The sequence below is a fragment of the Bidens hawaiensis genome, unplaced genomic scaffold (genome assembly GCF_021521415.1).
Source record: "Bidens hawaiensis isolate Kalapana, Puna unplaced genomic scaffold, B.hawaiensis_p1.1 tig00011733_1, whole genome shotgun sequence".
Classification (NCBI taxonomy): domain Eukaryota; kingdom Viridiplantae; phylum Streptophyta; class Magnoliopsida; order Asterales; family Asteraceae; genus Bidens; species Bidens hawaiensis.
This window is the reverse complement of record NW_027491929.1, coordinates 272,688-299,774: the sequence shown is the minus strand read 5'-3', so window position 1 is coordinate 299,774 and position 27,087 is coordinate 272,688. Positions and strand designations below refer to the sequence as shown.

The 27,087-nt window shown below is 33.8% G+C and overlaps 2 protein-coding genes and 1 pseudogene across 3 annotated transcripts; 1 reads left to right on the top strand and 2 right to left on the bottom strand.

The window, feature by feature from the left end:
- The first annotated feature begins 7,796 nt into the window (after window positions 1-7,796).
- LOC143538825 (ubiquitin-conjugating enzyme E2 20-like) lies at window positions 7,797-10,063 on the top strand. 2 transcript variants are annotated; one of them, XM_077032289.1, is made up of 6 exons: window positions 7,797-7,918; window positions 8,061-8,088; window positions 8,160-8,387; window positions 8,463-8,526; window positions 8,615-8,674; window positions 8,745-8,799. In XM_077032289.1, exons 1-6 carry the CDS (start codon window positions 7,818-7,820, stop codon window positions 8,786-8,788), a joined length of 525 nt encoding a protein of 174 aa, XP_076888404.1. In that variant the 5' UTR covers window positions 7,797-7,817; the 3' UTR covers window positions 8,789-8,799. The 2 variants fall into 2 exon arrangements, with proteins under 2 accessions (XP_076888404.1, XP_076888403.1); XM_077032288.1 differs by lacking the exon at window positions 8,745-8,799 and adding an exon at window positions 9,991-10,063 and having other exon boundaries at window positions 7,818-7,918.
- A 660-nt stretch (window positions 10,064-10,723) lies between these two features.
- On the bottom strand, window positions 10,724-12,281 carry LOC143538824 (scarecrow-like protein 3 pseudogene; annotated as a pseudogene).
- A 5,555-nt stretch (window positions 12,282-17,836) lies between these two features.
- On the bottom strand, window positions 17,837-26,816 carry LOC143538823 (pseudouridine-5'-phosphate glycosidase-like). Its single transcript, XM_077032287.1, has 13 exons — window positions 26,735-26,816; window positions 26,516-26,630; window positions 26,334-26,444; window positions 25,989-26,071; window positions 21,989-22,048; window positions 20,965-21,025; window positions 19,918-20,024; window positions 19,759-19,836; window positions 18,884-18,929; window positions 18,675-18,795; window positions 18,505-18,590; window positions 18,130-18,220; window positions 17,837-18,006 (listed from the first exon to the last, which is right to left on the bottom strand). Exons 1-12 carry the CDS (start codon window positions 26,807-26,809, stop codon window positions 18,132-18,134), a joined length of 1,032 nt encoding a protein of 343 aa, XP_076888402.1. The 5' UTR covers window positions 26,810-26,816; the 3' UTR covers window positions 17,837-18,006; window positions 18,130-18,131.
- Between the last annotated feature and the right edge of the window lie 271 nt (window positions 26,817-27,087).

Sequence of the window (27,087 nt, the reverse complement as noted above, 5' to 3'; positions counted from 1 at the left end):
TCACAATTTAATCTAATTTAATATCTTCAATTACATACTCTATATTTTATCTAATTTTAAAGATTTTATTGGAATAGGACTATATCGGTGATTCGGGAATATCTGCTTCACAGTTTAATCTATTAAACAACTTAACTCAAATAGGTATATTTTCCATTATCATTAATATGTAAGTTATTAATTAGTAATTACTAACTATTATAATATTTTAGAACACCTTGATCGAATTAATCTAATCCCAAAATCACAAACTTGAAAAGCTATAACTTTATAATTAACTTCTCTTTAAATCTCATAAGTTCTCAACTAACTAAACTCGTATCACCAAATAAATTTGTACTCTCGATCTTAAGAATTTTTATAAATTAAACTTTTGGCATATCATTTCATGAATAAAGTTTCCTTTATCGAAGTTAATCTATTAGGATCATGTATATCCATCTCATTTCCTTAATCTCGATTATCATAATAACATCTGTTTCACCAAATTTATTTTCTTCAAATTTTCAAAATTTCACTTTTAAAAGAAAAAGATGTTTCCAAAATCTCACGGTTTATTTAATTCAACTAGAACATTTATTAATTATAATTTGAAATTATATTTAGAATTATCAAAACAATTATTTTCTCTTAAAAATTTTTATTTTATTTTAAATGTTTTATAACCCATATGATGGAGCGGATTATGCGGACCAGCCGACGATAAGAGTAATTATGGATGCATACATAATTATTCAAGTCCTCGCATGGAAATCATAATACGTAAAATTGTGTGTCATGATTTAGAACCTAAGGTAGCTAGGGTAACGATACGAATGATGAAATGATAAGGACATGATGGATATGCTGTTGGTACATCCTATATAAGTGTCCTTATCGGATTGTCATTTGAAGCGTTGCTTCGGCAATTATAAGTTCTATGTTATAAAGTTTTCGTTAAGAGCTTAATTGTTTTCAAAACGATGATGCTATGGTTTCCATAATTTCGGGACGAAATTCCCTAAAGTAGGGGAGACTGTAACAACTCAAGTTTTTCACATGCAACCTCATACTTATTACCTGACCCGTTTTATGTTCGGGGCATTTTAGCAATAAAAAGTATTGCGTTTGTCGAGAAATATTTATACGATTTATATTTGTTTATTATATTTACTTAATATATATTTAACTATGAAAAATATACATATTTAACCCTAAACTTATGTTTTAACCTCTATTGTTCCCACCTCAAAACTCCAAGGACTAAAATGCAATTTTCACATATTCTTCTTATAATCTTTTTAAACAAACCGGTAATCCATATCCATATACCTGTACCCGCGACCCGTTTAATTGCTTGAACCATATTTTTCGTTCTAAACTCGGAATAGATTGATATTTGTGATTGTTCTTACCTTATTCGGCATAATCAACAACAGTAATTAGGAAACAAGATCAAAGAAAATGTATATTGATATATTTTGATAAACCGACTTAAACTAAATCAATTATATAACCTATGAGGGATTATAATTTAATTGCTCTCATCTGCACCTCCTAAACAACCCGACGAGCCAAACCCCTAATCTTAATTACATTAGTTTTGGCCGTGATCCTCTATTTGATTCAGTTCTTGTCGTCGCAAAGGGGAGTGGTCGTTCTCCCTGATTTCATCATCATTTGAGGTAATTAGTATATACAACAAGTTCATATAACATCATTAAACATAAACCCTAATGTTAAATAAACGAACACTGGACGGATTTATCAATTGAAAATCTAGGGTTCACAATCAATTTGGTGTTCAATAACTTCTGTATATATTGTTATGTTTCCATTCCATTAACAACTAACTGTGTCTGTGTTAAATCCAGTGGCCGGTTGAGGTCGCAGGTTCGATTCCTGGCCACCGATTTTTTTTTGGCATTTTTATTTCTTATTGTTTTAATTGTTTTAAATGATTTATAATATATTATAGTTAATATTAAAAATTAAATGAACAATATTTTATTCAAACCAACATCATAAAGTTAAACGTTTCGTGTCCATTAGTCTCGTTATATATGTGTGTGTGTGTGTCTATATAACTTATTAATAATAAATCATCCTTATTTTATAAAAAACCTACATTAATATTGATGTTTCTCGTTGTAAAACGTCTTTATCAATTTACTCATATTTATTATGTATATGTATATATATACATGTGTTATTTAAAACAAAATTTTAATAAACGTATTAAACATGTTTCGGATTTTGTTAAAAGCTCTAAGATATAAATTTTATGACAATTATATATGTATAAACGTTTATTATTATAATATATCTTAACTTATATTTATTTAAACTGATTATTCGTAAATCCGATTTTGTGACAAACGAGGAATTTTTATAATTAAATGATAACAATAATTCGTAGAGATCAATCGTTCAATCCATAACATACCAATCATAATTGTAACTCAATCCACATCGAAATCCTAAATTCGTTACAAGTATTGCATCATTTATGATTCGTTCATAATATTATATTATTTAATTAGGATTATTGTTGATAATTCTCAAAGAGTGTGATTTCTACTTTCTTGATATATTCATTCCCGTTTGGCTTATTCGATCAGGTGAGTTTTATCATTCCCCTATTTTACTCAATTGTCACAAACGTTTTGGAGACATTTGCGTATATCATACTATACATATATACTTATATATATATATATATATATATATATATATATATATATATATATCAAAAATAGCAAACGTGTAATTGTGTGTGATTAATCAAATCTACTTGTTATGTGCTTATTTGTCTTTGTATGCAATTGTTTGACATATCCCCTTGGAAAGGGTTCTCATTATTGACCACCGCCCGATTCGCTTGTCAACGGTCTTATTCTCATTATTTGCTCATGGTTTATTTACCGGTGCCCGGTTCGCTTGGCAAAGGTTTAATCGACAACTTATTTGCTTATGGTTTGATTCCATTACCGCATTTATTACGTTTTGCTTATTTATTATATTAACATTATTTTTGGTGTCAAAAATTGGTGATAAACTCACTCAACATGTTTGTTGACAAAACTCCATTTTTTACGCATATGCAGATTGCTTGAAGTTGAAGTATGGACACTTAGAAAGACCTTAGGGTTATATTAAAGACAAACTTGAATTTAAATGATTGTATTTATTTATTTGAATTGTTTTTTTGTATTTGATTACTGTGTGTATTATTTGAACAAAATAATTAATTAGATATTGTTATTTATATTTATGATAGTATCTTCAAGCTGTGAGCAATGGGATCACGCCCCGGCATTTCCGCCTTATGTTGGGGTGTGACAATTAGCCCGTTATTTGACGTTATAACGCGTTTGGAACAATAATTAGGCCTTGCCGTTAAGGTCTACAGGTTTTACGAATTTTAATTGGATTTATATGTGTGTTTAATGGGATTTTTGAGCTTTGCAAGAATCGGATTCCGACCGCCGGAGTTAAACACCGAAAAAATGTGAAGATCAGAGGTGACGGCTGGATTAAAATATATAATATAATTTACATAATTAGCCCTTCATGTTTCAAGTTTCTTTAAAGTATAAAATTAAATTATATTTACAAATCAGACCTTAAACTTTGATATGGGGTAAAACTTGAAATAAAAGTTAAAGCTTGGATCTTTATTATATTACATCTGTATATTGCAAATTGGTTAACTACAATAAACACTTTAAACTTCAGAGTCTCGTTAATTGAGTAAAATAAAAAAGAAAACGAACGAACAATAACCGTAAATCATCGTGAATATTACATTAGTGATGAGCGATGAACAAAAATACGTTGAAATGATAAAGCGGGTTTGTTTAACGAATACAACTACATGAAACGAAACTTAAGATACACACACACACACAAAATTAAAAATGGATCGGGTTTTCGGGCTTGAAAATTAATGAATGTTGCAAAAATCTTGAGTGGAGAAGCTTGTTTTGGTGTTATCTTAGCTTGAAGAGGATGATCCAAGTGTGGTAACCAAGGTAGGTTAAACTTGTGTATTGACATGTGGAATGAAAGGAGGTTGCACAAATTGCATCTGCTGCATGGCTTGAGGTATTGGTGCATACTGATACTGATAATGGGAATCAGTATTAGGCATTGTTGAGGTTTGAATAAAGTGAACTGTGGAATGGTTATTGAAGCTTTGCTGTTGTGAATAAGGATTGAGATGTGAACTTGGAAAGGTTATTAAAGACTGAACTTGATTGGAGTAGGTTGTAACTGAATTCTGCATTCTCTAGCAAAGTGTCCTAGTCTGCCACATTTGTGACAAGTTATTTTCACGTTGCCATAACCCAGTTTTGTCATGTTGTTGATGCCTGGAAATTTCCTTACAGTTCTTTTGTAAAACTTGTTTGTTCTAACTGTTAATGATGCCAACGAGTTTAGAATTTGCATTTCCTCCTGACCAACTAGATCTATGTGTTGCAAATATTCCATAATAAATGATAGATTATCAGCCAACGAGTTTAGAATTTGCCTTTCCTCCTGACCAACTAGATCTATGTGTTGCAAATATTCCATAATAAATGATAGATTATCAGACACACGTGGGGAATTCTCTTGAACAACAAATACTTGGTTTTCAACTACTGAGCCAATACCAGTTGTTATGGCTATGTTATAGGCATAACCTTGGTTAGTAGTTTGGATAGGTTGAGTCTCTTGGCATAGAAGTGCTGACCCAATGGTATAATCATCTACCGATTTACCCGTTGAGATCAACTTCTTCTTTTGACTCTTCTCTTTTCAAAAGTGAGTAGCATACCATGGAGAACAGTCAGACTCAGATCTTGGAAATTCGGCAAAGTTCTTAGTATGATAGCATGAGTTTCCCAATTTTCTAGAAGTGACCTCAGAAATCGGTTATCTGGAGCAGAGTTTGTAAAAGTAACTTCAACCATTTTTAATTCACTGATTAGTATTGTGAATCTTTCAAATTGTTGAGTTAAACTCTCCTCTTAAATAACAAAATGCTTCATACTGTTGCTTGAGAATTTCACGAGTGTTCTCAAGGACTTGTGTGGTTCCACCATATTGTTCCTTTAGTGCATCTCACCGTAAATTTCATTTGGAATTCCATAACAACCGTTGCATGAGCTTTGGCATCCAATTCAAATTTATGTAGATTTTGATCAGAATAATCCTTAGGATCCTTCTAAATTGTTTTGTTGCAGTTCAATGGATCAACAGTTTTAGGGGAATGAGGCCCAAGAACAACTGTTCTCCAACAACCATTGTTTTGGTTGCACAGATGGTGGAGCATTCTTTGAACCCATATGTTGTAGGAACCTCGAACCAAAATTGGTTGTTTGGAGGTAGAACTGGTATAATGAGGATCTTGTCCATCGACATGATTCTCAATTTAACTGGTTTTTCACCCACAACAGAGTTTTAATCATATTTTAGAATCTTTTGAAATCCTTAACTAGAATTATCAATTTGAGCTTAGATCTTTGTTTCTGAATTGATTAATAGATCAAATTCAGAGATCCATAGCTCTAATACCAATTGTTAGGATTCTAGATCTCAATCTAAGCTAATGAGCACAATCACAACTAATAAAAATGTAAACAACTGATCTAATTCTTAGTACGAATTAGTATCACTTTAATTGAATTCATATTTGAACTATAATTCAATTAGTATTTAGCAAAAAAAAAATAAGGAGCAGAAGTAATAAAACTAATAATAGGTTTCATATGAAAGAACAACTTTGCATTTTTATAATCAAAAGATTACAATCTATTGCTCCCCCTCAACTTTGACTCATCACTCATTCACTGATTGCCAGATACAAAGTACACTGACCAGGTGAATGTTGTGATGTGTGAAAAGTGTTGATGAAGAAGAGACTCTCTTCTTCATTATATACATGTGTAAAACAACTGATGAGTTAAAAGTGAAAGTGACATCTAATAAAACGATTACAAACTACTTATAAACAAAATACAAACAACTGTCTATAAAAAGATACCTATGCTAACTACTGATACTTGTTGAAACAATTGATGTTTGTATCATTACTTGTTAGTCTTTGGATCTTCTATAGTTTGCATGAGTAGTTGTTGAGTCTTCATTTCTTTTATATCAGCAGTTTGTAAGGTCAGATGTTTGGAGTAGCAGTTTGTCAAAACATAATAAAGAACAAATTATGCTTGTGTCATTAGTTGTTTGGTTGGCCATAAGTTGCTTGCTACACGCTTTTAAGCAAAAGTGCGGTAAGGCATTTTTCGAAAAAGCGTGGCCATATCCTATTTTTGGCTCAATGTAATCTCTCTCCAATTCCAAGTAAATACATCTACCCTTCGGTTAACCAAACATTGTTTATTCATCTACAACACATAAACACAATGATATACGACCACCAAAATTGTCCCCAATACACAACAGTCCAACAAAAATCTAGTACCTTGACTATTTCCAATCTATTTTCAAGTAATTAAAAGATGCACAACATCCAACTTGCTTAGTTTAGATATATAATTACACATAGTCGGCCACACACTCGATCCCATCTCACCGCTATTCCGATAATTTGGATCGTTTCTACCCCATAAATGGCTCTGATCATCATAACCCATGAACAATGATATTCTAAAATGAATATCCATTTTGATATTTGTTGTAGAGCCTGGTTGAACACCTATAAGGACCTGATCTAGATACATGTTCCTTTTTAGAAGCCAAAACTTGTTTCCAAGAGACCTAATGAACTTTTCTTTCATAAGTTTTTGAAAATGATGCAACTTACCAACTATGACAACATAATATTTATGTAGAAAATATAACTATTAAATGATATACTATATTTTAATTACTAAACTTATCATATTCTATATTTCTCTTTTAGTTTTAACATTATTGAGTTGATAAATTTTCTTTTAACTATATCGTATTTGTCTATCAAATAATCACACATACTTTAAAACAAATCAACTATTTATATATTAAATCACATAAAACTATTAGTGGATCAAAATAAAAAAAAACCCATAAACACTATTGTTTAAAAATAAAAATAAAAAAGTTTAAAAAATCTTTAATTTTTATATTCGTGTTTAAATAATTTTCCATACGTATAAAATATGGGTCACTAACCTAGTTATTAAATAAAACTAAAATATTTTTTTTAGAACACCCACTAATAAAACCAAAATATTTGCTTGGTTAGATGGATTTGAAACCAAATTAGTTGTTTGATTTTCTATTTTAATGACAAATTCTTTCCATTTATTTATTTAGTTTCCGGATTTGATTAATTAATTTTGTAATTAATTATTTTAAAGGACTACTCTGCCAAATAATAATCAAGTTTTAGAATTATTCAAATCAGATAACTGAGAAAATAACTTGTCCAATTGGGTCACTTAGTTTTCTTTTACGTTTCAATCCTAGATATTTAATCTAAACAGAAGGTTATTTAATTTTTTTTTCTTTAATATTCAAAAAATATATAAGTACAAAAATATATTAAAATTCTTTCCATTTATTTATTTAGTTTCCGGATTTAAGTAATTAATTGTGTAATCAATTATTTCAAACTCAAAACACAGTAAAATATTTATTAAAAAGAAAAGTAAAAGAGAAAAAATGTAAAGAAAGTAGCCGTTAGAGAAGAAACACGCCGCCTTCAAATCTCAACGTTCAAATCAAATCCGCTACTAATACCAATAATACCCACCATTTCAACACATCTCACTCAACATTACTTTAGAAGAAGAAGAAGATATCATAACAACTAACCAACTTCTTCTTCTTCTTCTAATTCCCTTGATTCGGATATGGCGACCGTCAACAATCTTACTGCCGATGCACCCGCTAATGCTTCCAAACACCCTCTTCACATCCCCAAACCCGTCGATACTCAATCCGTCCTCAAAAGGTATTCCATTCATTTCGGGTGTTCGGTTCATGAATTATTAAATATTTTGATTTGAATTTAGGGTTTCTTCTTCAGTTTATTCGATTCAACAAATTGTCTGTAATTGATACTGATATTTTTTTATTATCTTTCATTGAAACAGATTGCAGTCAGAACTGATGGATCTCATGGTAAGTAATTCAATGAATCTTTTATTCATGTGGGTTTATAATAATAATAATAATAATAATTTTGATTACAGATGAGTGGTGAGACTGCGGTATCTGCGTTTCCGGAGGAAGACAACATCTTTTTCTGGAAAGGAACGATTTCCGGGAGCAACGACACGGTCTTTGAAGGAACCGAATACAAGCTCTCGCTTTCGTTCCCCAACGATTACCCTTTCAAGCCTCCGAAGGTGAAATTCGAGACGGGTTGCTTTCATCCTAATGTGGATGTTTTCGGAAACATATGTTTGGATATTCTTCAGGTAAATTGATACTTGTGGTAATTGTTATATATTTATTATTATGTATTTAAAGCTGATGATTATATATAATTTTAGGACAAATGGTCAGCTGCTTATGATGTGAGAAGCATTCTGATATCTATTCAAAGTCTGCTTGGAGGTATGATATTATTATACTAAATATAACAATAAACTGAATTAATATTTGAATGGGTGTCAATTAATAATATTTATTTATTTAATTGCAGAACCAAATACAAGTTCACCTTTGAACACACAAGCAGCAGCACTTTGGAGTAATCAAGAAGGTTGGTTGGTGTATTATTATATTTCATTGAATATTGAATACTAATAAAACTATTATTATTATGTTTGCAGAATACAGGAAGATGGTGAAGAAGCTGTATAAACCAGTTGAATAAGATGATTGGTTGCATAACATTGCAATGAGAATTGTTATTTTTTTTTTCTACAAACATGTACTTTAGAGATTCATTATATGTATGTTTCTTGGAACCAATGGGAAAGTTCATCTTTTGAATTTTGTTTTAGTGTTGTTGACATTTTTAATGATTCTAATGATTTCTTGTTATGACAAGTCCGGTAAATTGTATTAGCCCAGAGAGGGTCATTTTTAACCTAAAAGTTAACTTAATTTGCATAACATATCGACCAATTTTCATTTAATGCGGATCCAAAGGCAGATCGCATATCTTCATCACGCATTTAAGGAGAGTGTAACCGAACAGGAGGTTCGTTAGAGAGAGTGTTGATGAAGATTTAATGTTGTATACACAAATGATGATCAAAATAAAGATTCGATGAAGATTTTGGAATATTTGGAATCTCTTTCGTAATTTTTTTAGTACTGTTTTGTTGCGCTATTTAGAAATTTGTTAGCTATTAGCATAAGAATCACTGCTAAACGTTTGCTATGAGGTTACCCTAAACTAGTTGTTCGAAGGTTGATTATTGCTAACTGGGGTTGTTTGCTATGAAGTTTTGAGTTCTTAATGTGATTGGTGTAATATCTCTCCTTATCTCTTTGTGATATCATCGAATATTACTAGGGATGGAAATGAAGGAACCGAATACAAACTCTCACTTGTATTCTCACACGTTCAAGCCTCCAAAGATCAAATTTGAGACGGGTTGCTTTCCATCCTAACGTGGATGTTTTTGGAAACATATATTTGGATATTCTTCAGGTACAGGCATTGTTTATACATACAGTATAAGCTTGTGGTATTTTCTTTTTCTTTTTTTTTTCAAAATGTATATAAAACTGATGATGATAAAATTTTAGGACAAATGGCCATCTGCTAGTGATGTGAGAAGTGTTTTGATTTCTATTCAAAGTATTGGAGGTATGATTAAACAAACTGATTTGAAAGTTGAGATAGTTGATATTAAGTAGTTGATTTGCTATTTATTAATTTATTTGTGTTTTTTTTTTTTTTTTTTGTAATTGCAGAACCAAACATAAGTTCACCATTAACACAGAAGCAGCTGCACTTTGGAGTAATCAAGAAGGTGGATGTATTATCAGATTACATCATTGATTGAAAGCTTTATTATTGCATGTGTTATTGTTTTATGATTATTATTATTATGATGTTTGCAGAATACAGGAAGATGGTGGAAAAGCTGTATAAACCAGTTGAATAAGATGAATGCGTGACATTGAGAATTCTGTTGGCGCAGGTCATACATGCCGACCAGTATTGCCCATGAGCAAATCTCTGAGTCTCATGTATTCTTATTTTCTTTTGTATGTTCTATGATTAAATCTCTGGTTTGAGGTTTGAATGTAGTTTCTAGTTTTTAACTTGGCAAGTCACTTGGCGAAAACCTAAAAAAAACTATACAAAGCCTCATGTCAATATGCTGTAGGACGAACGTTAGGAACAGATTTGAGAGAACTGTAATTCGAGAGAGAAACGTAAAGACGAAGGGACTCATTCTTCACAAAAGTATCAGCTATCATTTGTACATACAAATAAAAGGCTATTGCAGATTGAGTAACGAGGCTTACCGAATAAACTAAAATTTAAAATTTTGTCCAAAAATGGCCACTAACTCTTATATGTTCGTGCTCGTTATGTTCAATTGCGCTCGTGTATGTTCGTTTGTGCACCGTCCGTATGAATATTAACAAACATAAACGAACACAGCGTTTTATCTTAACAAACGAAAACGATAAGAAAATATGTTTGATAAACTGTTTGTGTTTGTTCATGTGTCAGCTAAAATTAAACTAACAAACACAAACATGCCATGTTCATGTTCGTGCAAGCTCGTTTATGGTCCTAACGGCACGGCCAGCAGTATCAATACTTCTAGCAAACACAAACTTCACAAGATCAGATTGTTCACTTGCCTTTTTTAACTCAAGGATCTGGTTAATAATTACACAACAGAAGCCATTAAATTAAATTAAATTAAATTCACTATATAAAACAACTATGCTATCTAAATTGGCCCTAATACACCAAAACACAAAGCAAAACATCAAACACAAATCCAAACCTAAAACATTAACACAACACAATATCAACCATCCTTTCACCTTCGGCATTTCCAAGCCGAAACAGAAAAAAGCGGTTGGTCTTGCCAACACATCACCACACACCCATTTTCCTCTTTTATTCTACACCCATCACAACCATACCCTTGCACCAATCTACGCGCTTGCAAAAGTGCGTAGTAGCTCAAAGGGGCGCACCCAAATCCAGCCATATCAAGTCTTCGAACCCACTTTTCAAGCTTTTCATGTCTCTCTTTTCTCTCCACACCTTCACAAGAAATAATATTCTTGATCTCCTCTCCAAATAACATCTTTTCCAACTTCAGTCTCTCAACCGAACCTCGTGGTAAACTCGATTCCAAGCAGTCAAATAAGGATGCATAGAAGTATAAAGATTCTGAAATCCTCTCCATTAACGAAGGGCTGTTATGATCCGAATTTTGCTCGGTTAGCACCATCACTTTTGGGGACAAACCCCTTAGCGCGGCTAGAAATCGGTCCACTTTAGTGGAAGTGATTGTACTAGACAAAGGGGATGACGAGGCGGAATCTTGACTTGCGCTGGCCAAATCTTTTTTATTCATCTGGAAAAAGTTAACCCCGTTTGCGTTTCTTTTCGGTTTAACGACTTCATCATTGAGTGCTAACAATGAGTGGAATTGTAAAACCGAGCTGACCGCTAACACCTCCCCTGTTTTAACGTTAAGTTTTTCGACATCAAGATTCTCTAGTTTGCTCACAATGGGATTGAACTGAAACGGGATGTCTAACTTTTCGGCTTCTTCGGTCAAAACCCTAGCCATTTGGTCTAAAACCTCTTTTTGCTGATGGACACCTGTGATCCTGAGATGCGGTGGGCCCTCAGGGCGCGCGCTAAGATCACGAATCAGCGCGCGCCACTGGGCGGGTTCACCTGCATTAAGATCAACCACATGAACCATCTTTTCCCCTTCCATAGCCTCGATTATCACTTGGTTCGTTATCACAAATGATATTTTCAAGTAAGGAAAGTACTCGAAAAACATCTTCTTAACCGAAACCTTGTCGGATGCAAACGGCACCTTGGTGGAATCGAGAGCTTTGTAGATTCCGGGCCACGTTTTGAGGATTCGGTTGGCTAGTGCTTCAGCGAAATACGAAGCGATTCGTTGCATTGTGTCGCCTTGGGGTGAGGCGAGATGGGAGATTTGATCAAGGGCAATATTGGCATGTTCAAAGTTTCCAGAAGCTACATGTTTGGCACAAGTGAGTAATAAGTGGATTAAACATAAGCCTCTTTCTTCTGATTTGAGCTCTTTGAGCCATGGGTATGGTGACCCCATTCCAGATAATACAAATGATAGTAATGGTGTTGAACTTACAGATGATGACCCATCATCTTGAAACATTGGATTTCAACAATTTGCTTAATGGGTTTGGAATTAAACAAAAACCCAATTCAAATCACACTCAATTGGAGATGATCAGATTTTGAAGCCAGCAACAACGAAAAATTAAATAAATTCCTTATTGGGTCTTCAAATTCATCGAAAACCCAACTCAAATCTTAAAACAGTTTTCTCAATTGAATTCAAATAAAGACTTTGAACGTATTTGGGGGTTTTAGAGGGAGAAAGTGAGAACAATTGGGGTAAACACCTGCAACAGAATTCCTTGGTGGGTGTTGAAATTAATCGAAAACCCAACTCAAATCTTATAACAATTGTGTGAATTGAAGTCAAATGAAGGGTAATTTGTGTGTGTGTGTGTGTGTGTCAGGCGGTTTGTTGTTGAATTTACAGAGGAATATTAATGTGAATGAAAGAAAGAAAGAAAAGAGACAAATGGCGTGTGATTTGTATGTATGTTCACCGATGGCTTTGTGTCGACTAGTGTTGTTTTTTGTTGCAGTAGGAGAAAATGTGAACTTTGTGCTATGGCTTTCTCCCTCAAAACAAAACTGCTTTTTGTAAGTGTGTCATCATTTGAGGTGGATTGGAATCGTTGAGAAAGCTCGTGGGAGATTTTAAATTTTACTATTATTTTATCAATGTTATGTTTTTAATTGTGTATGCATGCATTCAATTCTACTAGTGTGTAGGGGTGTTTTTCGGGTTTGTTGTTCGGGTTTCGGGTTTGTTTTTTGGGTCGGGCTTTTCAAGTTTTAAAGTTTTAAATTTTGACTCGAAACCTAACCCAAATCTCTTATAGGTTTTTTAGGTTCGGGCAATTCGGATTCGGCTAATTCGGATTCGGCTAATTCGGATTTGGTTAATCGGATTTCAAGAATTCAGTAGTGTGTTTGTAATTTTTTTTTTTCTGAATTCAATGGTGCAAGGGATACTTTTGGTGGAAATTACAATTCAATTTTTAGGTGGGGTTTCATATGTATAAATAAGATATATATGTATAAATAAGATATGGAATAAAATTGATCATTACTGATGAATAAAAAATTTTGATTGGTTAGTTAAATAAGAGAGGAAGGGGCATCAGTGTGGGTAAGGCACATGGATAGTTTATCACATGGCAAACTCATCTCTAACTATATGGGTAGATTGCCAAATTACAATTCATGGCAAACCTTTGTCATGAAGAATATATAACAATTGGAAAAATAAATGAGTAATTAATTATTATTATAAAAAACAAAAACACAAAAAAGTTCTAGGGTACTTGTGGATAGATGCCGCCGGTGAATTTGTGGTTTGTGAGTACATGAGGGTAGAAATGATATGGTAGTACGAAATTGACCGGTGCATGGGTAATACCCATGAGTGTCCCTTCCCCTCTAATATCATCTCTTGGTTGTCCACTTCATTTGCATTTAAAAATCTCAATATCATTATATCCACTCTACCTTTTCTTTTATCTCATTCCCTTTTTATCTTATACCACCTCCATCACCCTCTCGCCACCACCACCGCTGCCGCCACCCACCCACAAACCACATGCCGCCTGCCACCAATACCACTAACCACCACCACTCACGGCGCCACTTCACTGCCAACCACCACTCCCCGCCTACCACCCCCACCCCCACTCATCATCAATTTTTTTTATTACTTCGTCTTTCCTGCCTATCAAAAAACACAAAGTAATAATTTATTTCATTCTCATATAATAACCAAAAATACAATTAAATGGTAATATTATTCCTTTTAGTTCTTTCATCCATTCCATTACTTCTACTTACTCCATTATCGTTAAAAAAATTACTTCTATTACATTCCCGTAGAATGATTCAATTAATATTGTATTCATGTTAAATATATCATTTCATTTGTGGAAGCATAATCTGCAATGTTCTTGGAGTACAGTGACTTCTACCAGTCTTCGCTCTCTATCTCCTCTTTTAATTTTCTTTTTTTGTTTGCCTTCGATAGTTGTTTCAAATCTTGAAATTAGTCATCACATAGACTGTTCGCATAAACTTGTTTGGTTTGTTCAATCGCAAAGATCTAGTTTGCACTCAATCACAAATAAAAGCTCGTAGAAGAATATGAACGGGTTAGTAATTAAAACATGAGATTTTAGGCAACTCCTATGTTATACGTTTAACTTTTAATTTTTTAGCATCAAGTTGTGCCACACATCTACACAAATCATTAATTTTAATGATTAAATTCGAGTGAGCAACACAATTAGGTATTTTGATAGCCTCAAACATGCATTTACATTTGTACATTCTATTAAAATGTAAATATTTGGTAAAATTAATAAAAATAAAAAAAAAGAATTCAGAAAATGTATTTTGGCATGTCTTAATGTGGAGGGGGAATCAAAGAGGTATGGCCAAAACGCCTTTTGCCTTTATTATCCCAACATCCTTGAATCCTTCCAAAGTTCAAATACACCAAACCAAAACAAATCACTAAATGCTAACCACCACAATCTACCCACTTCTGGTATGAATTAAAAACAAAAAATGCATATCACGCACCTTCCTATTCTGTAAAAATATTGAATATTTAGTAAGAACAGAACATAAACGCATGAAGTAATAAACTCATATGAAGTAAAATCAAAATTGCATTTTCTTAGATGAAAAACTTGTAAGTATTTTGCTTGAAAATGTTAGCTACTAATGAGAATAGTTTATTGCATCAGTTTGACCATATTATTTAAAGGGGTGCTAGTCTGGTTTTTATGATTTTGTATGTAGTTTTATATTTTATGAAAAGGAGTTAACAAGGTCGTCTTCAAGAATCCATCAAAATTTTGAGGCTCGACGCAAGTAAACAACAAGACCCGAAAATCATATTTTTATATATGTGATAAATAGTTTCCAAAGTCAATACCAACCAAAGAAAAAAATAATAATAAACTAGTTACTAAAAAACACACAATGGGAATTGAACTCATAACTTTTGATTCTACACACCGGAAGTCTTTCCATTACATGAATAAGTAAGTTTCTATTATTTTGTTTTAAAATAGAATCATATAAAACATATATAAATTTTTTTAGTAATTATGGGTCTTTCGGGAGAATGGTTGCCAGGGCCGGCCCAAATTAATTGCAAACCAAAGCTAGGGCTTGGGGTTCTCAAAGTTTCCCCCGCTTTATAAAAAAAATTTGTATAGACAATATATATAGCTTTTATTCTAGTACTTAGAACGTAGACGTTGCTTTGCTGCAGTGGTAAATTGCTCTTTGTAATTTTTGCTGGACCAGTGTTCAATTCCTCTCCTCAAATATTTAAAATCGTTTTTGGCCCAACCTCACAAAGATATTTTTTTTCCCAACCTCTCACCAAAGGAAACAACTTTGAAATTTGAAGTCCAGAATGCATATAAAATCTATTATCTTTTTGTCCAGCCTAAACAAAGGGAACACTTTTGAAGTTTAAAGTTCAAAATGCATATGAAAATATATTCTCTTCTAGTATTTAAAGTACAATTTTATTATTCTTACAATAAACATTAGAAAAAAATCCGAGCATATGCAGTGGTTCCTACTGAATGAAAACTTGTTTCGAGTTCATAGGGTTAAAAGTCAACATTATCTTATTTTAGTTTTAAATTATACGTATTCATTTAACCAAATGTGGAGCGGAATGAACAAATTTGGGAAAGTACAAATCCAATTTTTTTAAGAAAAGGGTCTCTAATTTTTTACTCGTTTTAGGCCATTAAAATGGTTGGACCGCCTCTGTTGGTCGCGCTCCTCGACCTCCCTATGGGCCGGCCTTGGGAGTTAAGTGCACGAATGGTGTCTGTGGTTTGGGCAAAGGATACAGGGTTGGGTATTATCTTTTAAAACTTACGAGTTTGGGTGTTGTGGTTTTAATTTTAAAACAAGTTTAAATATTAAGGCTAAACTTTTGTTAACTATTAAAGATGAAATGGCCGGAATACCTTTTTATAACCAAAGAGACTGTTTATCCAACTAAGCCTATTTTATTTCCATGAACCATTCATTAGTGTAAACGTAGAGATTATTTATATAAATTAATAAAGCTAAAAAGAAAAACTTTTCCCTTTCCTGCTCAAAACTCCTCTTTTACGGTAATCTCCATGGGCCATTACTAACTTCCATAACACCACAAACTCCGAAAATTCTGGCCATCACTGCACTACTGCAGCAGCTGTAATATCCAAATTTTAACAGTAACCCGCCACAGTTGAACCATATTCCCCTAACAATCACCAAAATCTAAAACACGAGAATAAACAGTGTTGCCGAAGTTTTCCATAATCCAATTTCGAAGCAATTGGTGTCATGAAAGCATTACTCGAAAAGAAATTGGAAGTAACATGTCCAACTATTTAAAACATTTTTTTTTAATAATTGGTTAAGAAATTCTCGTGTTTAAAGTTGTGTTTTAAGACCATCACCAATAATGTTGTTCTTGTTGATGTTCTTTACGTGACACATGGCACTTGATCCTAAAAAATGCACTATATTTTCTTTCTTCTCTCTCCTCCGTTTCTTCTCACAAACACATTCTTGAAGTATTCTTCATCAATAATCTCATCATACTCTCTCTCCTCTAAATAACATTAAGGGCGCGTTCGTTTCACGGATTTTTTTTAAAGGATTTGAAATTGGAATTGGAATTGAATGTTTGAGAATCCCTATCATGTGTTTGGTTGGTTAATATGTATTGGAATTGGAATCTTCTTCATTCTCATTTTTTTTTTTGAAGAACAAGGGAAATGGCGGAAACGTTTTAGTTTTTTCACATTTTTGTTTTTGATTTATATTTTGAGTTATGATTTTTTTATTAATTTTTTTGAATTTTTTTCAGAGAAGTTTTTAATTTCCATAACAATCCTTATAAAATAGGTGTGATTTTAAAATCCCATGAAATGTGGGATTTAATGGGATTTAGTTTCCATTCTCATATTTTCATTTAATGAAACGAACATATTAATTCATAGGATTTACAATCTCATTTCTTAGAATTCCTTTCAAATCCTTGAAACGAACAGGACCTAATTACTGGCATACACATATTTATTTAGTTTATTTTATTTTGGCAAGTTATATTTGTGGATAAGATGTTTGACTGTGAAATTACCCACTCACTGTCAATGTCATCATCACCAACAGTGTCGCCGCCACATTCATCCCATACCACACTCACTACCGTCACAAAAGTGTCGTCAACACCACCGCCACTTCAGCAACAATCACATTCCACGGTTAACAAAAATAACAAGCCAAACCTAATTATTTTGTTAAAATACACAAAAAAATTCCAATTTATTTGACAAATTACAATCCTTTTAAATCTCTTTCTTTTTTATAAATTCCAAATCAATCTCTACTAAATTAAATTATGAAAAAGAAAAAGTGAACTGTAAAATATTGATCTAAACTAGTTTATGGAGAAACTAGTGAAGAATTAAATAACAAAGAATGAACATCCACTCTAACCGCTATAACTTGTCACGCTTTTTAATTAAGCAATTACAATAACTTAGCACAAAAGATGGGTGAAATTGAGGAACATAATTAGCCCAAAACATCTCCCAATATATATATATCAATTCCTTCTTATCAAACACTTACTACAAAATTACAAGTTCATTCAAATTAACTTAAACCATTATGCAAGTAGATAGAAAATTTTCAAGGTAAAGAAGCATAACAACATCAAGAGTCATCCCCTTCCGCCCGCGATCCTGCCCTGCCAAACAAATAATGTTTGATCCCTTAATGGAATACGTTACGTAATAATACTTAAAACGTTACGCACATTTGTTATGCGGACTCTAATATTATTATTGTACCAAGGTAACATAAACCTTTATGATGATGAGCTATGGTCTTGAATCTGAGAAAGGGCGACAGCAATCTGAGCACCAAGAGCGGCATTGTTCTTCACAAGTGCAATGTCTATTAACCTTGTTAAGAACACAACATTCACACGATATTTCAACCCCGTCACATATCAGTCCCATCATTACCCGTTTAATTAAACAGGTCAACCTGAGCACACCTGCTTGTTAAACAGGCTGAACATGACAAACCCAAAGCCTGATTATTTACGTGTGGTGTTTCAGGTCGTGTCCCCTAAATTACACACAATCTCATAAATTGTTTTATTTGAAGGTTTGTATTATTATTATTGTGAAAATTTATTGTGCATGTAAACATAATTAACATAATATAAAGGATACTTGACTCAAGAGAAGCTCCTCCGGTCAGTTCATTCACTCGGGAAAGTAAGTAAGGTGTTTCCGCACTGCCCGTTATGCCCTTATCACTGCTCCAAAATATATAGCAGTAAATAATATACACGCATACATAAACATAAACCAACAAATAATAATCAAACTAATATTCATACCTAGCTTCCCTCAGTGCTGTTTGTATAGCAGACTCTATAATATTACCCGAAACCGAATGCTCTTTTGGTATCGGGATTGCTATCAATATGCCCGATTTAAGATCAAGTTTCCTGTTCACCTCTGTTATCATTATATTATTAATATTATTATTTACCTTTAATTTAATGATGTAAACTGAAGAATGAAAATAAAGTTTAATGAGACTTACCAATTAAGCGAGCGCATTCTTCGGGTGAATCCAGTTGGCATGGTGCCTGCAATGACATTATTAGTGGTCATTAGTGGCCATGGCGGTTTGGTGAGTTCTAGGCTTGTTAAGGAACCAAACAAACACGAAGGGGGAATGTTCATGTTAGTTCTTTAGCTTTAACTGAACAAATGATCGAACACGAACGGGGTTTTCTTGCTCGTTTATGTACATATGTAGTATAAACAAACGGCTCACGAACTCAAACAAATAAACCTAGCTGAGCATAGATGAACAAACACGAACGGGTCATGTTCGTTCATTTAACCGAACAAACGGCCAAACATGAACATTTAAACGAACGAGGTTTTCTTATTCGTGTTTGTTCGTTAAGAAGATGAGCGTGTACGTGTTCGTTTATATTTGTTCGTTAATCATACAAACAAACGGTCCACGAATGTAAACGAAAGAAAGCAGCTGAAGTGCTGAGCATAGATGAACCAACACGAACAGGGCATGTTTATTTGTTTACCTTCAATCGAACAAACGATAGAACATGAACACTTAAACGAATGAGTTTCTTGTTCATGTTCATAATCGTTCGTTAAAAATTAGTGTTTTTATGTGCGTTTGTTAATAGTATAAGCGAACGACTCAAGAATGCAAACGAACAAACGTAGCTGAACTTAGGTGAACAAACATAACCGAGCAAACACCAATAAGAAGTAAATGTGAACATCAAATCTATTGGCATAATAAGTTCATAAACTAGATTAAATTGCAACGGCTGACATTTTTATTTAAATATCCTAAACTAAACTGTAACGGCATTGAGAATTAAAATGAATATATAAGCGAACAAACATAAACGAGCCTAAATAGATACACATACATACCTTGCAACCACTTTTTTCAGAGAAAAAAGCAGGAAAATCATCAGTTTGGTAAGAAACAACAGAAACTCCTTGTGTTTCCTGTAACATTGAGAATTTACAGTTAAATGCCACTCTGGCAGTCTAAGGGTAAAATGGTAATAAATGGAAGAATGAAGATACCAAATACTCTAGGGTTCTGGGGATATCTAATATGTACTTGACACCAGCTGACACTATAGTTATAGGAGTTCTTCCAAGCTCGGTAAGATCAGATGATATATCCATAGCTGAAACAATCAGTTATTGGCAAAATGAGCAGTTAATTGTTTAGTACGGATCAACAGGTTTAATGTATTTGAACACGATGGATTTTGACCAGTTGGACCATCCAAAATTTGATATTAACAAAACCCTCTTAAGTAAATTATTCTAACATTTAGGTTATTATCAAACAATATTGATTCTAAATACAACCAACACATTGATTATTTACAAGAACTGTCTATATAGGACATAAAGTCCTTCCGGTCAACCCAACCGGTATTAAAAAAATATCCCGTTTTGATCCGAACCCGTTTTGGCCTGTTATGCAACCTGCCAGCCAGACCCACACATTTTGCCACCGGTAGGCTTGTAAACGACCCAAACGAACACAAAGGGAACTTGTTCATGTTTGATTGTCAAAAAAATGAATATGTTTTCGTTCGTCAATGGTATAAACGAACAGAAATAACTGAACATATATGAATGATCATAACTAATTTAAAACCATTTAAGTGTGATGTGAATAAAAATGTGTTGGTCCTAAAAGTAATTAAATCTAGACTAAGTTGTAATGGGCTAATAAATGCTAAATGAATATATTAATGACTATAAATGAACGTAACCGAACTTGAACGAATGTAAACGACCATTGACGAACATAAATAAACGAACGAGAAAAGTGTTCATGATCGTTCGCTTAACTAAATGAACAAATATTTTAGTTATGTTACGAACTTCTCGCCCAACAGTTCACGAACCGTTCACTGAACGTTTAGTTCGTTTACAAGAACTAACCACCAGTAAGAAAGGTATAGTCCTTTTCTGAGACCAAGGTATATGTTCCTTGGTGCATCTAAATTTTGAAATTTTATAAACTATGAAGGCTTCCATTTTAAGAAACTAAATAAAAATATAAATACATATATAGCAGCATTGTATGCAAATATAAATCAGAATGCTTACTGCTTTCTCCATGTTTGTGGACCCCACCAATGCCTCCTGTCACAAATATTGATATGCCAACCTGAAGATATATGCAAGCTATGTTTAATACTAGCAGGTCAAATGGATAAAATAAAAAAGTTAAAACTTATTTTTATGACACTCTTAGAAACAGGTCTTATTGATATATGTTTTAATTGTACCAGTTAAAACACAAACTACCTAACGATCTCTCATCTCATCTTTTTGTAAAACATGAAACATAATTAAGAGTATTACTATTTTCAATATGTCGATTCGAGTTATTATCTATCAGTAATCAGCAACAAAGGTAAAATAAATTAATAGCTAAAAAGGAAACAGGTCAGAGTTACACCAAGTGTATTCGTGTAATCTTAATGCGAAAAAAACCCCTAAATTAATGAAAAAAGAACCTTTCTATTCATACTGGCATACTAACTGTTAACAGAAATATAGGATAAAAAATGGTTTGGGTCAACCTAATCGAACTGGCCCACAGCAATTAGGTCGGTAGACGAATCGTACATTCAGTGAACCATTCGGCGTGAAGTTTGTTTGTGTTCTCTTATTTAATAAACGAGTGAACATGAACACAAAATTTTCGTTCATATATGTTCATGAACACCCGTTTATGTTCTCTAGTTTACATTTGTTTAAGTTTGTTCGTTTACGTTTGTTAGTATATTATTCAAATTTTTAGGCCTCTTACAGTTTAATCTAGTTTTAACAACTTTTTAAACCAAAATTCTGAATACATTGCTGTTCACATTTAATTTTATGCAGTTTTACCTCGTGCAATGCTTAAGGCTCTTGGTTGAGTAGGAAGAGCAACTTTTAATTTATTCAATTATGTTCCTTCATTTATGTTCAGTTTTGTTCTTTCGTTAATGTTTGTGAAACATTCATTTATACTGTTAACGAGCACGGAAAACGAACAAGAACACGTTCATTTTCTTAACAAACAAACACGACGTTTAATTGTTCATTAACCAAAACGATTTAGCCTAAAAGAGAGAAGCAGTACCATGGAAGCAAAGATCATGGTTGCAGACACAGTAGTCCCACCGCTACTTCTTGTAGCCACCTGGCACGTCAAGTGCAATAGTTACATAAGGTTATTGAGATCGCTTCATATAATAGACCAAGTAAAACTTTGATGAATTGAATTAACAAAATAATCAAATAGAAACCTCAACTGAACCAAACTAAAAGAATTAGTAGATACTTATGGTGTCTAATTAATGAAGTACTGGTATTAAAGCCATGTGCATTGCGCCATGAAAAACCACGAAAAAAGCTAATGTTATCCGAAGTTTATATATAAAATCAAAACCTTTACATGAACCCACCCCTAACATTTCCGGGCAAGGGAATTGAACCTTAAAGCAATTGACGTTGAATATGTGTACAACTTTAAGGTTGGTACATAGGTAGATGACTTGTACACTATCACACACTATTCCGTTTTAAATTAAACTAACTGTTGGGTTATGAAGGCCTTTGGGCCGGTTTTATTAGGAGGCCCAGTTTTGGTTCCTAATTATGTTTAACCCTAATCTTGTTTATTATATATATCCCATCATGTAATTGTAATCTTGGTTATGAGCTAATAAGAAAATCTAGTTGCAGCCCGTGGACGTAGGTCCCCTCGCGGGGACCGAACCACGTTAAATTCTTGTGTCGTTTATATTTTCGTTTATGCGTGTTTATCGTTGTGCATGTGTGTGTTGTTTCGCTTCCGCGCGCCGCTTTGTTCCTAACAAGTGGTATCAGAGCTTTGGCTTGTTGGACACACGGTTCGTTGCACTGGTAACGATTTCGCAGAAGGTTTTGGTTCGAATCTGTTTTTTGGTGATTAGGGTTGGGTAGGTCCGTCACCGTGAATAACTCTTGGAGATCGCAGGGTTAATTTCTGGTTCGTGTTCATCAGTGATCGACAGTCAAGATTGGTGGCTGTCAGGCTGAGTTAGGGTTTGACTATTTATTATCAACCGTAAATTAGGGAACCGGGTTTTGTGAAGACCATTTAGGTTCGGGTTCATATTTGTTTGCAAGAGATTAGTCTGAGGTAACTTTATATAGTTTATTTACAGTTAGTTGATTTATCGGTTATTGCAAGAGCAAATCGGTTTATTTGGCAGTGTTCTGTTGAACAATCGTCAAGTTTAGGCCCGTGCCCTTGTTGTGTCTGTTCACTGTTTTCGATTTGTTCTCGTTTGTTATTGTTATAACTGAAGACGAGGTGGTTATGATCGGAATGTTGACGGTTATGGATTTTGGTTGATTGGTTTGTCATGTGAACTTGGATATAGTACTGGTGATGGATAAACTTGGAGAAAATGGAACCAGCGGGTGTGCTGGTGACGGCATAAGTGAAAAAAAAAAATGAGGTTAGTGGCAAGTCATGTAAACTATTGCTCGTTTGGATGATCTTTCGGTTAGGGTTTGAGTTAACTGATCGTGTGTACGGTCATAGAACCCTTGGTACCGCTTGATTTCATGAAAGTTCTACTGTTGTTATAGCTGTTTGCCTGTTAGCTGGTTCGAAACTGTGATTATTACTTCTTGTTCGTTTGGAATTGTAAAGTTATATCTTGTTTGGTGGTGATCAGTGGTACACCATTTGAGAGGTTCAGGATCTCGTGTTGGGTAAAGTTATTTGCCGGGATAGTACGAGTGGGGTTCATCTCATGGAGTGTTGGTGTGGCATGGGTTGGGATAACAGAAACAGTGGGAGCTGGGCATAGTCGACTTGATAGGTTGCGTAGAGGTGAGACATTTTAAGAGTCGATGTCGAAAGGTTTGGAATTCTGCTTTTGAGAATGTATCTGAGGTTGATGCATTGGGACTCAGTGAAGGCGGTGACGACTCTTGGGTTCAAGATTATGGTATGCTTTATTTCTTGTTACTCACTTCAATGAAGCATTGTTGAATCTTTTAGTTAAAGACTTTGGAAGATACGGTCTCTGTATCGTCGGAAGAAGTGAACCAACTTTCGAGTTATAAAGTCTTGGCTCGCTGAATCAGGTAGAGCTAAGGGGTTTCAGTTTGCAGACATGAAGCCTGGAGCCACAGTGATGTTAGCTTGAGCGTATTCAGAGGTCTGAACATGTTCGGGGTTTTGGTAACAGTGGGAGCACGCAGGTGTGTTCTAGGTTTGTTTCCAAAGGGACGTTGGGTTCGGAGGACCAGGAATCCGAATGTGAAAATCTCTCCTGGTATAGTCTGCTGATTTGGAGAGTGTTTATCCTCTGGAAGTCTTTGAAGCCGGTTGTGTGAGTAAGTAAGGGTCGGTTAAGATTGAGGATGAGTCATTGGCGAGTTTTGTCATGGCTGGGTCTGGGATGACCGGATTGGAGTTCTCGGGAGCTTCAATAGGCCTTTCAGGTAACTGATGAGAAGGGCGGATGCAACCAGGGTGTGGATTGGTAGAAATCTTAGTTTGTTCCTAGAGAACTGGAGGCTTGGAGAACTTCTTTTGTTGAAGTTTTAGCTTGTTCTTGGAACTGGAGGCTTGGTAGATTTCTATTACTGAAGATTACTAGAGTTACTGGATGAATGAGATTGTTATATTTACTTGGATGGCAGGCTGGAATTTATCGCAAGGCCTTCAAGTGGGAGATTGTTGGGTTATGAAGGCCTTTGGGCCGGTTTTATTAGGAGGCCCAGTTTTGGTTCCTAATTATGTTTAACCCTAATCTTGTTTATTATATATATCCCATCATGTAATTGTAATCTTGGTTATGAGCTAATAAGAAAATCTAGTTGCAGCCCGTGGACGTAGGTCCCCTCGCGGGGACCGAACCACGTTAAATTCTTGTGTCGTTTATATTTTCGTTTATGCGTGTTTATCGTTGTGCATGTGTGTGTTGTTTCGCTTCCGCGCGCCGCTTTGTTCCTAACACTAACATCCTAAGAGCATTCTTAGCCCATTCCCTTAAAATATGTGAGGGGGATTTGTAAATTATATGGTATGGTTATGAGTGGTTGTGAGTAGAGGAGAGAGAAAATGTTATAGGAGAAAGTTAAATTTGGGGTTTCAAGGTTCATACCGTATAATTTTTTAATATTTTCTAAAAGTGGTTGTGAGTGGAGGAAAGAGAAAAGATAATGATAAAGGTATAAAAATTATTATTTAATTAAACAGAAGAGAGAAAAAACAGTGATTTTTAGTGTAATTATATGATATATATGGATATAGGGTAGGGAATGGGTTGGGAATGCTCTAATGTAGATAAAAATAAGCATGTCACAACACTATATTTGGATTTTTAAAAAACATGATATTTAATAGTTATATACACTACAAACACTGGAAGCAACCTCTATATTCCTTGGGATAGAGGTACAGTTCGCCTACATCCCACCTTCCCTAGACCCTGCTATCAGCTTTGCTATTGGTGGGATTTTTCCTTGGTATGGTTGTTATTGTATACACTACAGAAAACAAAACAAAAGAAAAAAAAAGAAAAAAGAAAAAAAGAAAAAGAAAAACTTGAGGGAAACACTTATTTATTTTTTTCTTTTTTTGGGAAAAAGTCTTGGGTTTAAATGGTAAGTTTAAACAAACTGGAGGAAAATTAACCATACCTTTTTAAAGGATCATAGTGTAAATCTCAAAATCAATGCATTAGTTGATTGTACCATGGAATTTTAATGAAAAAAACTTCACCCAGATAAGGTTTTTATATGAAGTTAAAACATTGCATACAGATTGAAATATTAACAAAAGCAACACAAAAGAGTGATAGCATGGGCATATATATATATATTTATTGAATAAAAAGAAAAGAGTAATAACAAAAGCAACAAAACTACATACTTGAATGAGATCTAGATTTTTGAATAAACATAAAAGAATAATCACATGGAATTCAAAATCCATTGCTGACATTCGACTGATTTCCTTTTAAGCTGCACTTACTTTACTCTTTGGCCCGTTAAGAGAGAAAAATAACTATTTATAAGCAAACAGATGAAAACTTCCACTTGTAGCATATATAAACAAGGAGTTAGTTACTCACAACATGCGCAATATCCCTTCGGGATATCTTCCGAGCACTGGTTCCTAGTTTCGCTAACCTCTCCAGTTCTTCATTGCTAAGACCTGCAAATAAAAAAGGTCTTGCAAAACTAAAAACTGAAATAATAGCAATAATCAAGAAACTTAAAAGAATAAAACAATAAGCTGCTGCATCAAAGTTAGATTATTAATTTGTATGTATAGTTGATTTCATGATGCCTTAGCTTTAAAAAGTTGATTATCATAGGTTGGACAATGAATTCGAAAACGCAAAATGAATGAAACGTTACGATATTGACGAATAATATCATATGATATGATAATAATGAAGACAGGACATATATACCTATGCATGGTATGCCTTCCAAAATACCAATAGTTGCAGGCACAGCTCCTTTTTCCCTTACAATCGCCTCGACCTCTTTTGCAGTCTCGAAATTTTGAGGATAAGGCATCCCTACGACACGAAAGAAAGCATATCATTGAATGCAAATATGATTAAAAAGAAGAAAGAGGGAATGGAATTACCAAGAGATATTATGGTGGACTCGAGAGCAACAACGGCCTTGCCATTGGCTAAAGCAGTGGTCACATCCTGAGAGATCTTAATCGTCCCCATACTCGCATTGTCATTGCTACCACCCTGTTGAATTCAATCACAACAACCCTAATTATTTCTTATTCTTATTTTAAGTAATTTATAAACATGTAACTCAAAGCAAAAATAATAATAATAATAATAGGAACCTTGGCTGTGCTTGATTTAGTGATATGGAAATGGCGGTGGAGATTGGCGAGTCTTGAGAGGGCGTTCGAAGCCATTGCCGGAGGAATTCGATTGATCGATTTCTCAAAATTATAATTATTTAATTTACGTTTGGAGTTCCTTGTTTTCTTCTTGTGTTCAATGGACACCCGATAATTATGGGCTCCTCATGGACCGAGCAAGCAAGGAAGGAAGGACTCACATTAATTATTTCTAGGTTTAATCAGCTCAATTGATCATACTTTTTATTTTTAATTACTTTACTAATTTAGTATCTAGTCATTCGTCCTTTACCTCTCTCTTTTTTTGAAAGAACGATTTTTTTGTTCAGATC